Here is a 14361-nt window from a genome sequence, read left to right as displayed (position 1 = left end):
TTGAAGAGCTAGACTTAGGTTTTGAGTCCCTAGGGTACCGACCAGTACAGTGACGTGGGGTTTAGTTTTCTCTCTCCCTGTCCCCATCTTTCCCCCTCCCTCTGTCTCTCTCCCCTTTCTGTCCGTCTCTCTACACACCCACACACTCTGATGGTTAACGCTCTCTGAAGTATGTCGTTGCGGATGATCAAGCAGACACGAGATGCATGCTGGGTAAGAACTCGAGCATCGGGCATCGGATGGCAATGAGGTTTTTCAAACAGATTTCAATGTCCCGTCCCATCCTCACGCTACCAAATTCCATTATCGCACTTTGTGTTGAAGAAATGGAAACTGGCCAGCGCTGCGCCATCTCCCACCGAACACTGTGACACCGTGACACCATCTGACGCTGTCAGGCACCGCACCCATAGTGCGCGCGCACTGTAACGCACACGTTGATTTTCCTATTTTCCTTTTTTTTTTTGGCGGGGGTGGGGGGGGGAAGCTGAAGGGCTGAAATCCCCAACAGTATCAAAGATATAATAGAATGTCCTTGCTTCTGATCTGTCTGTAAAATAGAAACCACGCTAGCAAGCAGCCACTAGAAACGATGAGAGAAATAACATTATTTAAAACAACGATAATCCAAAACTCAGACTTTAAGAACCAACCCCCCCTGCTCGCACATACGATTTAGAGGCCCCGATGTTTACTTCCCTACCGTTTACGTTGGCAGAAATATAAATAATTGAAAAAGTCATAACTCTGAGGGCCAGTCTAAGCAGATGCCCCAGGCAGACCATAAACCACTTTGTCTGTAATCCCTTTAAAATAGTAATAATAAATTTAAAAAGGTATAAAACAAAGGCTGAAGTGGATCACTCCATTTAAATGGACAAATGCAACAAAAGCTGCTGCTGCTCTGTTTCTGGAACTTTCAGGTATGAGAGAAGTGAGTCCTGCAGTGCAAACTCCAGGCAATGTGACAATGGATCGCGAGTTCGGACCCACAGCTCGGGTACAGGAGAGAATGACGGTGGGGCTGCTGGCGCAAGGGGACCACAGAGAAGCGCTCAGAGTGAAACGACAAGGGAGCCTGGAAGGCCAGCCGGGAGCGCGATGGCCTTGTCCGGCAAACATTCCCGTGGGGCGCGGGCACAGGCAGTAACAAGGAGATATGTACACCCGCTGCCAACTCCCACGTCCCACCCAGAGAACAGGCTAGAAGGCAAGGTCCAGGCGAAGCTCCTCTCCTCCCGCAGCTGGAGGCCTGGTCCGCACGATATGCTGTCGTCTGGTGAACCCGCTGCTAACACGGACTCTTAGAGGCAGCTCTGTAAACTGGTGGCGCCTAGGGGATCTGCTCTCCTGGGACCATTGCTAGAGACAGAGCCCCTGTTCCCCATCACGGGCACTTTCTGGCCTCGAGGTCAGGAGTTGCGAGACCACGCAGTCCCCCTTGAAGCCCGGGAGTGGACGGCGATGTCATGAGCCCTGTGCCTGAAGGAGTGAAGAGAAATGATGATAACTATTTCAGGGCCTTCTGTGCACCTCACTTCCGGAAGACACTGCATCGTTTATGCCACAGAGATCTCAGGGGGTTACGAATATCCTCCCCCCTGCACTTGTGCCAAGTGAGTAAACTGAGGCTAACACGGCTAGCAAGAAAGGGCACCTAAGAACCTGAACCTGAACCTGGCCTGCTGACCACTAAGCTGTGATGTCCTTTCTACTGGATCCCGCTGCCCAAAGCCCTGACCCTTGCTCCTAGCCTTAATGGCAGAGTTGGGGAGTGCGGCTGCGGTTAGACCTTTCCTGCTTTCTGTTCTCCGCCTTTACTCCAAACTTTGGTTGCTAGCATCGAATCCAGAAGGGTAGAGGCAGGAGGCTGTGACAATACTCTCCTCATGAGTCTGAAACAGAAACAGGTCCGGGGAACGAGGACTGGCCTAGATGCTCACAGTGTAACGGAGCACGAAGGGTCCTTAAAACTCATCTCCTCCGGGGGGGTCACAGATGCATACGCTTTCAGAGTCTACACAGGTAATACAGTGGTGTGAGTGTGTGAGTGTGTGTGTGCGTGCACACACACACACAGGAGAATGGTGGGCAGTCTTGTGAACTGGAAGGGAATTCCTTCCTGCCCCTGCCGTGTGCGCATGCACTCGGCATACACTCCTAAAAGGCATTCATATAATATTTAAAATTTTTCCCTGAAACTCTTCCGTATCCCAAAATTGAATTCGGTCCTTAGCCACAATTTTGGGACTTCTGACATTAATCCAACCTTTCAAGTCGAAGATGGGGGAGGGGGGCTGAGGCCAGAGCGCGAGGTCACCATGCCGCATCGGCTCTCTTCGACTGACTGGTTTTGAGTCTCTCTCAGTACCTGCCTCTCTGAGCTCCTTCTAGAGTTGCACGGTCCAACACAGTAGCCACTAGCCATGCGTGGCTACTTACATTTAAATTAATCAAGATTAGAGAAGATTAAAAATATCATTCCTTAGTCTCGCTGGCCACATTTCAAGTGCTCGAAAGCCACATGTGGCGACACTGGACGGCACTCCATCATCCAGAAAGGTCTATGGAATAGCACTTGGAATCTAAACTGTTCTCTGCAGGCAGCTGTCCAATTTGTCATGCCCTGTTCATGCTTTTGATAAACAGAAAAGAATCCAAAGAATTTGACACAGATGAATCCACGAGTTTTTCTAAAAGATGGAGGGGCCGCGAGTGAGGTACGCTATCGGCTCAACTCTCCCGCCCATGACTCAGCTCTCGGGGGATCGGCGGGAGGGGACTGTGGCGAGAACCCATCGCCGTGAAGTAACTGCCCTTCTCCGAGAAGCGCCAGTGAGAACCTGGCTGGTATTTCCACGTCCTCCTCCTATGGACCCATGTGGCATGCGCGTGAGGAAGGGAAGGCGCATTCCCACTGGCCTCCTGGGTGCTGTGCCGTGCCTGGGGCCGCAGTGGCTCAAGCTGCACCAGGTGTTCTGGTCTGAAGAGGGTGACTGTCCTCAACGTAAATGAAATCGGATTCCATTCATTCTGCTGGGGGATCCGCTGTTCTCTGCGCGGCAAATGGCAGCACATCGCTACATGACTTGGAATGCTGGACAATGAGGCTCGCTGGCCTCAGTTGGTACTCAATGTCCAAGGCCTTGATTGCTTCCATGAAGGCCACCCCCACCCCCCGCCTGCCTCCCGCACCTGAGCCCGAGTCGGACCTTACTCTTGCATGTGAGGTCAGGCCTGCCCGCCGTGCTGTGGCGGAGACCCATCGCTGTGCTGTAGCTGAGCGACATCCAGAGGGAGGAGGTAGGGAAGGTGGTTACGGGCAACGGTCTGTGAGCCGCTTTGCATCTCTTCCCTGTCTTTCAACCTTACGTCACAGCGGTGATAAGAAAGGGCCACTGGCAAGGTACTTCTCTGTCCCTACCTGTTCTTCAGGACAGTGGTCCCTGACCTTTGTGGCACCAGGGACCGGGGCTCCTACGAGAATCTTTAATGCCTGATGATCTGAGGCGGAGCTGAGGCGGCGATGCTGGCGCTGGAAAGTGGCTGCAGACAAAGACGCAGCTTTGCCCGCAAGCCCGCCGCTCACCTCCTGCTGTGCGGCCTGGGTCCTCACAGAGCTTGGGGACCCCTGCTTTAGGGGCCGCGGGCACCTGACTTGATGCCTGGATCGCTTGGGAAACTCACTTTTCAGACTGGTGGCATTAGACTCCTGTGACGGCTGTCCCTAATGTGCCAGGGGAACATTTTTCAAACCGGGTTTCATGGCGCGCCCCTAAGGAGAGGTAGGTGTGCTTCGGCTGTGGCTCGTGTAGCCATTCTTGCGGCCCCGTTCCTTGCCAGAGACCGGAGGCTTTCTCCACTACGGGCAGGGGAGAGGCGAGGTGAGGTGCATTTTCCAAAGTCTTGGAACATTTGAACCCTCCTCTCTGAGCTCGGGGATATTTCTCTTCTTCAAATATCATCATAGAATTTAGATCCCCAAAAGAATCACTTTCTGTGGTAGGTAGACTTCTAAGATGGCCCCCGAGATTCCCCAGCTCTGTCGGACACACACCTTCTTCCAGGTGTTTAGTCAAATGCTAATCGAAATGCTGCCGTGAAAGACTTGGGCAGATGTAATTAAGGCCAAAATTCAGTTGAATTTTAAGGGGGCTTATCCTGATGGGCCTGACTTAATGAGACGAGCCCCTAAAAGGGACGGGGCGCTTTCTGAAAAGATGCTTCTGGAGTCAGGGAGATTTAACATCAAGAAGATCCTGTGTCGCTGGCTTTTAAGGTACAGTGGTCCACATGGCAAGAAATGAGGGCAGCCTCGGGTGGCTGAGAGCAACCTGTCCCTGACAGCCACAAGGGAAGCGGGAACCTTAACCCTACCGACGCAGGGAACCCAACCCAGCCATAACCACATGAACTTGGAAGAGGACACCGAGCTCCAGATTAGACTGCAGCCTGGCCAACAACTTGATTCCATCCCTGAGAAACTGAGCTGATGATCCAGTCGTGCTGTGTCAGACTTCTGACTTACATAACTCAGCTGCTAAATGGGTACCGTTTGAAGAGGCTAAATCTGAGGCAATTTGTTATTGCAGCGGTAGAAAACCAATACATTTTCCTTACAGAGGTGTGCTGTTGGGCAAGATAAGAGACTTTGGAGCCAGACAGTCTTGGGTTCGAATCCCAGTTCCGTCACTTACGAACTTAATAACCTTGAGCCCTTTGCTCGGCTTCTCTGAGATTCAGTTTCCTCATCTGCAAAATGGGGGTGCCACCACCTAGTTCTTAGGACACTTAGGAGAAGGAAATGAGAGAGAACGCCTGGCATAGAGTCAGCCCTCTAAATGGTGCTTATGTATTATAATCGGTAAATATGGAGGCCGTGAACACAAATGCCTTCATTGGTCAGGCAGATATGTAAATGAGTAAAAGAAACAGGGTGGGCTGGGGACATTGAAAGTGACTGATGCCCTTCCTGGCAGGGTCTGTGTCAGGTCTCTAGGCAACGACTGTGCCGGACGACGGGAGTCTGCAGTGGCCTTTGGCCTGGGGAAAGCCGGTTTGTGGTTCTGGCGTAACTCATGCCAGCCATCTTTCCATCTGCTAGGATTGGAGCCAGGAGCTGTCGCCATCTCACTGCAGGCTTGGAAGGCCAGAGGAACACTGAGCTCGGGCCCAGGGGAGCTCAGCGCGTGACCTCGGCCACATCCCCTTCCTTCTTTTAGTCCCGGTTGCCCCATATGCATGCAAAGGGGAGTAGTTAAAAGCACAGACTCAAGTCCAACTGTCTCTGTTGTAAGCCTGGCTCTATTGCTTGCTAGCTGTGGGGCTCTGGGCCAGACTTGGGATCTGAATCCTGTTGAAGCTAGGACAGTGTCCAAGAGCCGATCTCTAGCTAGAACACATTCTGAGAACCTGCTTAGGCTGGCAACCTATAGGAAGTACTGCCTTCTATCTCAGGCATTTGTTTTCAAGCCAAAGGCTGAGGACCAAACTGATAGGTTTCAGAATCCTAAGGTAACATTAGAGTCTACCTCACAGAGTTGTAATTTCCCTAACAGAGTCCACGTAAGGCGCTTAGCGCAGAGTGAACTCTGTAGGTCAACAAGTGATGCCTCTTCCTCCCGCTGGTCGCTAGACCTCACACTGCTCCGCTTCGTTCCCTTTATGTCGAGCAGGAGAACTTCCTTCTGGAAAAGCTAATGGATGAAACGTATCATTTCCAAAGGGCTTGAGAGCAGCTACGGGAGACAATCAGAGTTCATCAAAGCAGTACAGTCGCAGAGGGGCCAGTGTTCTACAAGTTCCTTTAAAGGCTCCTGAGCGCAGACACGGCGGCCTCGGCGTGAGGCTCCAATAACCTCACCTTCCTGCAGCTACGTCTGCGACGCCGCGTCGCACACTGTTCGAAGGAAAGGTTACATCGCCAAGAAAGTGTTTGAAGGCCCCAGATCCTGTCCATCCCTGCTCTCCCATCCAAAGCGATCCTTACTTTAAAGATGAGTAGACCAAAGGCCAAAGCTAAGTCTAGCCCAAGGTTACACACTAGACAGCAGCAGAGCAAGAAGGCTCCCCAGCCCTACCCACACCCCCACTCTGGTTCTGAGTCAGAGAAACAGCCGGGGAGAAGAATATCAAATTTTATCTTTCAAGGTTTATGCTGGACTATTTAGTCTAATGGATTTTAGTTCACGGAGGAGTAAATGTAATTAATAATAGAATGATATGCAACGCCGCATCCCGGTGCCAAAGCCCAGGATCCGGCAGAAACCATTTCCAAGTCGCCTCTGACCGCTGAGCCCGAAGAAAGGGGCTCACTGTCCCGAGGCCAGCCTGGGCAAGGGGCGCAAGGTCATCACCAAAACCTTGGAAATGCTTTCACATGCTGGGCTTCTCCACTGGCAAAAAAAAACCAAAACAAAACAAACAAAAAAAAAAACTACGGGAGTTGAGAGCATACATGCTTTTACAATTACATTTAAACTGACATTAAAAACAAATGTGAAACAGTCTAAGCTGAACAGGTCAGGATGACCTGGAAAGCAAACGAGAGGGGGAAAAAAAAAAAGGAAAAAGGAAAAAGGAGAAAAAGGGCCAATGTGAACAGCATTAATTCTGTCAGCCTGTTGTAAGTAAAAAAAAATATCATTGGTGTATTAATGGTTTTATTAAAGGAAAATTCACCAGCACAAATATGCGACATTCAAACAAATAAAAAGCAGTTAAGAAAGAAACCACATTAGCCTTTCAATCCACATTAGGGAACCTCTTGTTGGCCTGGAGATTAAAATTGTGCCCCCAGGAGGGGGGAAGTCCCCCCACCCCAAGTCCTGCCTTGGCTTTCCTCCAGAATATTGCTGAGTCAATGGAAAGAAGGGGGGGGATGGAGGCAGAGCGAGCGGGCGAGCGAGCGCGAGAGCGCGCGTGCGTGTGTGTAGGAGCAACAGGGTGGAAAATGCAGGCCCCAGGCAAAGCAGATGCATGCTTCTGACTCTCCACTTTGTACCCTCGGCCTAAAAGACTCCGCATCCACCAGAGGGAAATTGGTTTCGGTATGGAGGCTCTGGGGCAGAGACAGCATAGCAAGACGTTACAAACTCTAAGCGCCTCTCCCGTCGCATCGATGCAGAGGTTGAGGCTGCCTTGGGAGAACAAGGCCTAGCACCTGATGAAGAGGTGAGCACGCGATGTGAGCGAGCGGCGGTGGGGGGAGGTGCCCCCCGACACTGGGAGTGAGAGGAAGTCTCACCCACTGCCCTCCACCACCCTGACTTTAAGAGGAAATGAGCAGCAGGCGCTGGCTCTTAGACTTCGCCTTCCTCGTCGGTTACGAAAGGTTCCAGTGTACGCGGGATCCCGAGCACCGCGCATCAGCTGGGGCTAGAGAGAGAACGGCCTGTCGGGTCTGTCTGGAGAGGGGCTGGCTGGCGTGTGGGGGCAGCTCCCCCAGAACAGGCGGAAGTCAGGTCATTGTTTACTGCCAGTGCTGGGGCCTGAGCTTAAGATCTCGGTCCTTGGCACCAGTCCAGCAGAATGGAGGTGCAGAGCAGCTCGCGAACTGCCTGGCGTCCAAGTCACAGTGGTCACGGGAGCCTCGCAGGCGCAGCGGCTTCCCGTTCAAGGCAGCACCTTGAGTCCCATCGGCAAAGGTCCTTCCCAGCACCCCACTGTGCAAAGCGAGCTACGGAGCCACGGTTCGCTGCAGCCCCGAGTCAGTGTCTGGCTGCCACTGCAGACGACCGAGACCTATCACAAGCTCTCCGCTAATACCGCGTGATGTCCCAGGAAACAAGCGCATCAGGCAGGGGACACCGCCAGTCCCGTGGGGAACGGTCATTGCCTAAGGAGCAGCCCCCAGCCCCAACATCAGTGCCTGTGTCCAGGAGCAAGGACCGGGCCCTCAAGGTGCAGAGGCCGGGCGTTTCTAGGCTTCCCTCCAGCCCCGTGGAACCCTCATTCTGAGTGAGGCAGATCAGCCTCTCTTCAGGGTCTGCTCATTCTGAGATGCTTGCAGCTGCCAAGCCGGAATTTTTCTAACATGAAAGAGAGACACTGTGGAATGTAAGAACTTAAAGATGGGTTTGCACCTAGCAGGTCCGATAATCAGATGCCTGAGTCACGTCTTCTGACACAGGGGGCTGCGTGCAAAACTGGGCGGCGGGGGTGGCTGCCATTTTGGCCTGGTGGGGGGTGTTCTTTTTCTCTTTTCCTACCTATCCGTAAGACAGGTGAGATGGGGTATGAACAATTCTTTCCTTGCGGTCATTGTTCTCCCTTTTCTGCCTGGACAAATATACCAAATAGCTTATATACATGTTTGTGTGTGCCTCTTTGTACACAGCGGGTAAGGATGAGGCGGGGGGGGGGGAAGGGAGGGTGTGGAGGAAGAGAAGGGAGGTAGAATTTAACAGTCTCATTACAGCCACTCAGAGCCCAACAAAGGCGCCCTATTCGCTCTTCTGAATTTCTTGCGGCAGCCAAACAATCCCATAATATTACAAGCATTATTACTCAGCCTGCAGATGGGAATGCTTCAAGATGAACGTGTGTGTGCCTAACAGCTCACCAATCAAAGCTTCCACGCCTCATTCTCCACCCCAGGGAGAGTCCCCAGTCTCTTTCAGTTTTCCTGTGGCCGGCATGACATCACACACTGTGTAGGCCTGGGCCGGTGACCTTCTGTCTTGGCCAAGATCCAGATTTTCTTCTTAGTGCCAAATGCCAGTCCAAGTTTTCTGCAGGTGATTTCTTCAGGATTAGTGCTTACATGGTTTTTAATTGCTGACTGCTGGAAGGCTGAAATTGTCCCTCAACAATCAATTTTCACACCTCAGCCACAGAGCTGCTGGCCCAATGGGGGTATTAAACGGGAAAAAGAAAAATTTCTATGCCTGGCCTAAGAGATCTAATAAGTATCGCAAGGATTCACTTGACTGTGGAGAATGGAACCTGATTGCATAAGAGGTGCTTGGGGCTAGGGTCGTTTCCCTATTTTGTCCTAGAAATAGGATCAATAATAGACCATCTGAAGGCTCTACTGCTTTCTGGGTGGCTGTGTATTTCGCACCCTGCTCCCCCCGCCCCGCGGTTGGACTCCACATAAAAACAATGTCAAAGAATGTGCAAAAGTCTCTATAGAAGCATCTTGCTCGGGTACACTGTTCGTGTATAGTTTCAGTATAATAAGAAAGTGTTTTAAACACTTTTGTGATCTTAAGGAAGACATCCTACAACTTGTAACAACAGGTGGCACTCTTCTTAAATCAAAAGTAAAATGTTTCGAACAAGCGGTTATGTTAAAAGTCCAAATGAAACTTTTCTCCTGAATTGTGGTCCTTGAAAAACACTTGCCTTTGTGTATACGACCTATTGTGTGCTGTGTACTCTTAGCTTTCTGCCTACTACCTTCGAAAAATATTGCCTATGACATCATTTTACTCTTTCAAGAGCAACTGAGAGATTTTGGAGCACTCAGAGCAAAAGTAAACAACAATAAAATCTGCTATTCCATTTTAAAAACTCAAGGATTTTAAGTGGAAATTTTACAGGTGAGATACTCATTCAAGTACACGATATGGGAAGTCATCAATTTTGATGATGAGAAAAAATTACTCTCCGAGACAGACTACAACATATATGTGCTGTCTCAGATGATTCGGATTGGAGGAATTAGGAGAGACAGTCACCGCTCTCGCCGTACATAAGTTCACTGGAGAACTACAGTTAGAGAGAAATCTACCTTTTCCCCTATAACGTGTCACCCAATATGTACGTCACCAACAGGAGGATGATGACCTAGGCCATGGAGAACAGATTTTAAGGGCTGGATTCAAGGGTGATTCGGAAACCGTAGAAGCAAAGAAGCAGCACCGAAATCCCAGTCATAAGCAGAGGGAGGTCAGGAGTATTCATTATCACTGTCTCTCTCTCCTTGTGTAAATTTTTGAGGGCAGAGATCATAACGTATTCATCTATGCTCCCCTCAAATGCCTACTACAGTATCTGGCACATAGCTGGCACCCACTTAAGTATTTGTTAAGTGGGCAGAGGACTGAAGAGGTACAAAGATGGAAGGACCAGGTAGTCGGCTGGTTCGAACGGCTAGATGGATGGATGAACGGACGCTGTGGAACTGGGGCCGCCCTCCAGCCTGCACGGCTTGTGACTTGAGCACGGAGAACAACGAAAGAGCTGGCGTCGAGACTGTCTTCAACACTGGGGACCGCGAGGGTTTTCACGGTGTCCATGACAACATCCGACCGGGGCCGGGGCTCCCTGAGGCACCCTCCCGACTAGAGAATCATGGAGGCTGTCAAGACCGGCAGATCTGCTAACAGTTTGTAGTCTCAGACGTGGAGTTCAGTCCCCTAGAAGAGACGCGTCTGAAATATCAGAGTAACCGCTGAAGAAAATGGTGCCCGCCTCCGAGTTTTACGTACTCTGCGGCTCCGTGTCGCTTCTCTTTTGGGGTTTGGCTGCCACCTGAAATTCTTGAATGGTCTACCATCTTCCGTGGTCCAGGGGAGGACGGAGTGACTCAGGACTTGCAAGAACCAGAAAGAAGTAATATTTGGGGACGGAGAGGAGGGGGCCTGAGGAAGAGGGAGTGGCCAGGGAGAAGATGGCAGGAAAGGGCAATTCTTTCTCATTCCATCTTGAAAAACTGAGAGCGCATCCTTGGGAAGTGCAGAGGAAAGTGACAGATGGCTGTGCGTTTATTCTTAATTACAGGCCGTGAAAAAAAACCACAGCTAATTTGCCCCAGAGAAGGTCTTTCTCTGGACAGTTATATTTATAACTATCTTCTAAAATGAAAAGTAGGCAAGGGGGTTAGACTTTTGAAGCGATTAGCAATATATGATTTTTCGACAGCAGCCAGAAGCGAACCATGTGCAAAGAAAGGCCTGTCCCCACTGCGGACGGCCAGCGTGAACCGGAGGCCGTGCTGAAGGGGACCGCCCTGGGCATCCGACCACCTCCAGGATTCTTTCGGAAGGACCAAGCGCTGCTAAGAAAAGCAGCAACGGACAGGCAGACAGGCCTAGAAGCAGGAAGGAAAAGGCCGTGTTTTCAGTCCCTCTGGGTTGAGGAGACCCCATCAGCCAACAGTACAGGGGACACCACAGGGCACGCTAGATTACACATCTTGAGGCCTGACGAGCAAGCGGCCGTCAGCTGCAGAGCGCCGGCTTCTCTAAGATACGAAGACCAGCCTCCTGCCCTGCACGGTCCCCTTTTAGACACACGAGGTATCTTCTTTAGCTGTGACCTGAGGTAGCTGAAATTACTACGCAGGTCAAAACACCCAAGTCTAGACTATCTATAGTTCTGAAAGCGGCGGATAGACAATCCAAAAAAAGAGCTGATAAAACTTACAGGCTTTTCTCTGTGACTTTAGACATAAAAGCACAAAATGGCGGTACCAGTAAGGTCTTCGGTGGAGCCCGCCATCCATGATGGGAAACTGAGCCTCAGAGGGGAGAAGGGACTTGCTCAAGGCCACATTCTCAGCTGCCATTTGGAGTATATTATACGATTGCGAGTTGAGTGAGAGGAAGAATAAAACCGAATTACACGAATTCTCCTTCGAAGTGATCAAAATGTCTATGTCCAACTCAAATCTTATGAAAAGCAAAGCGTACTGCTAAAGTACTCAGAAGGGTGACTCTGTGTTATGTTTTCTTTCTCTTTTTCATTGTTTCAGACGTGAAAGTTAGTAAACTTAATGAGCGTTTAGTCGGAAGGCAAGGAATGTAGACGTAAGTTTAGCAAAACGGAAAGGCTTTTCAAACCATGGGGTCGAAGGTGAACACTTGGGTTCTCACTGACATGGCACTCGAATGTGACATACGATTCCTTTTATTACCGGAACCATCTTCCAAAAGGATCTCGATGGTACTTTTGGCCGGAGGTGATGGAGCGTGATTTTCGGTGACGCCTGCCTGTTGGAACCGTTGGAGTAACTCAGAGTACAAGCCAACTGGGAAGTGTGCCGAACAGCCTCACCAGCTAAATGACCAGTGCACGCACTGTCACAAGAAACCCTCCCATTTGTCTAGCGCTTTGTCATTTACCGAGGATGTTCCCATTATCACGTCATCTGTTCCCCAGTACAGCTCTGTGAGAGTGACATCTGTGAAATGACACGGGAAGAAATGGAGGCTTGGAGGGGGCGCAGTAAGTAACGGAGCTGAGCCTTTAACCTAAGTCCACCTGACTCCAAAGGCGAGAGCGCGTACGCGACAACAGGGACCCTTGTATCTTGTGGACATTTCTTGAAGTTCGCCAGCCTGAAGCTCTACCGCCGAGCATGCATGGTGCCTTGTACGCAGGAGACACATGGTAAACATCATAGAAATGGAACCAAAACAAAACCCATCTGCAGTACTTTTCAGCTCCTTTTCATTATGTTGACCAAGCCCGTTCAAAGCTGGGCACACTAGCCAAGAAATCAAGCTGAAATCTTACCACACCCTCCTCGATGAGAAACTGATGGGCAGATGTGTGCCCGTCTGCTCTCTGGAGTGAAATGATCGGCCGTACATGGCCTTCTTTTCAAAGGCGTTCACTGGAATCATGCCGCAGCCTGCTTTATAATGAAGGATGGTGGCTGACGCTTCAAACTAATCTTAAGATTTGGACCCAAACGTTATGAAGACTTTTATTACCGTTAAACTTGACCTGCATCAAAATGGGCATGCGATTCCTACCAGAAGATGGCAGACCCAGGGGTTGTGTACCCGTGAGCGCCCCCACACCTCTCCCTTACGCATAATTCACAGAGAGTCGAGCTGTCAGAAGCCTCACCATGGGGCCGCGCCATTCACGTGGCCCTCCCGTCCATCCCTTTGGCTGCCCCGCACTCTCCGACCCCAGGCTATTTCCTCTCCCCCACTACAATGGTGGACCACGGCTGTAGGACTCCTCTGAAGGATGCCAGACAAACATGAAAGAGATTGATTTCTTTCAGATATCTGAGTTTCATTTCATGCGGCTGCCTGGAAAACCACTCACAGAGCATCTGCCTGAGATGTCTGCGAATACTAGACACTACTTGAGATGCTTCCGTTGAAATCATCTCAAATTGAGCCTGGGTCAATTTATTTGTAGTGCTTTGGTCTGTTTAAAGACTATTACTGGCCTGTGAGGAGGGGAGGGTATACGTATCCACGCGAAGACCCACACGTGTTCTGCGAGAAAACAAGTTGGCTTTTATAAACGTGCACATAGGCAGACTAGGTGTTGGACACCTTGCAGAAACCCAGAGACGGACAAATGGTCTAAATTAACCTTGAGAGGGGGAGGGGAGAGGGCAGGATTCTGGCTGCTTGGGGTTTTCGGGCTGGTAATGGGTAATCAGGTATGAGGCCACAGTTGTAGGCATTCGGAAACAGGCTTGTCTTTTCTCAAGGTCCATTTCCAACTTGAAGTGGACTAATGAGCTTGCTTTTGTCGTGAAAGGTACATCTTTTTGGAAGTGGAAGGCAGCAGAGAGGACTCTGGCACTGACCAGATGTAAACACGAAGAAATGAGGAACGTGGGGGAGCGGGGACTCTAAGTGCCAGCCAAGCCTTTCTGGAATGGTGACAGTGCTCATGGTGGACACCGACTAGGGAACAGAGAGCCTTATGATGGGGTGGGGAGGGTCACCCTTGAAAGAGCTATATCTCACCTCTGTTAAGCTACTGTGCTACCAAAAAAATGCTTTTGGAAATGATCAATAGATTTGCAGAGAAAAGGACATGATTAAAAGACCTGCTCATCTCTGGGAGATGTGGGGTACGAAATTGGCTCCGCTTGGCAGCCGAGCCACGGGCTCAAAGAGAAGCAGCTTCTCATTCCAGGTGGCCAGCCCCACGGTACAGGCGCCAGTTAACTAAGGGATACTCTTCGGTGTTTCAGGCCAGGCTGTGCTTGGGTCATCCTGAACCCGTGTTTCTTCCTTGGTTCTCTCGTCCCAGCCACCAAGGCCAGTAGCATCGTGTCCCTTGGGGAACCCTTCAGAGTCCAGTCAGCACTCGCCCACCCTCCGATGGGTCCTGATCCCTGTTTCACACCTCCTGCTGCCGTGCCAAGCCCCAGAGTAGGGTGTGGCATGGCTAAGGATAAAGAAAGACAGCAGCTGACGATGCCACGTTGCATGGGAAGAGGTCAGCCCGTATCTAGTGCATGGCTGGCCGCCTTGGAAGTGTCAAAGAGGAAAATCTGGTTTAAAGAGAGAACGAGAAAATGAGGGAGGGAGAGGGAGAAAGAGAAAGAATAATAAAAGCAGCATACCTCCCAGAGTCATCCCTGCTTCATAGCATTTCCGGAGGCGACAAGATGGACAATTTTTCCTTCGGAATTTATCGATGGTGCAATCA

The 14361-nt window shown here is 50.6% G+C and overlaps 1 protein-coding gene across 1 annotated transcript in view; it reads right to left on the bottom strand.

The window, feature by feature from the left end:
* Positions 1-14361, bottom strand: part of AR (androgen receptor) — a 78563-nt gene that overhangs the window by 10194 nt on the left and 54008 nt on the right. Inside the window, exon 5 of the mRNA XM_015586734.1 lies at positions 14276-14361. This exon is cut by the window's right edge and continues 3 nt beyond it. Within this exon, the coding sequence (XP_015442220.1) occupies positions 14276-14361 (86 nt within the window). The remainder of the gene's footprint in view (positions 1-14275) is intronic.

The sequence above is a fragment of the Pteropus alecto genome, unplaced genomic scaffold (assembly GCF_000325575.1).
Source record: "Pteropus alecto unplaced genomic scaffold, ASM32557v1 scaffold312, whole genome shotgun sequence".
In the NCBI taxonomy this organism is placed as follows: Eukaryota; Metazoa; Chordata; class Mammalia; order Chiroptera; family Pteropodidae; genus Pteropus; species Pteropus alecto.
The sequence above is the reverse complement of the archived record's forward strand: the minus strand, read 5'-3'. Positions and strand labels throughout refer to the sequence as shown.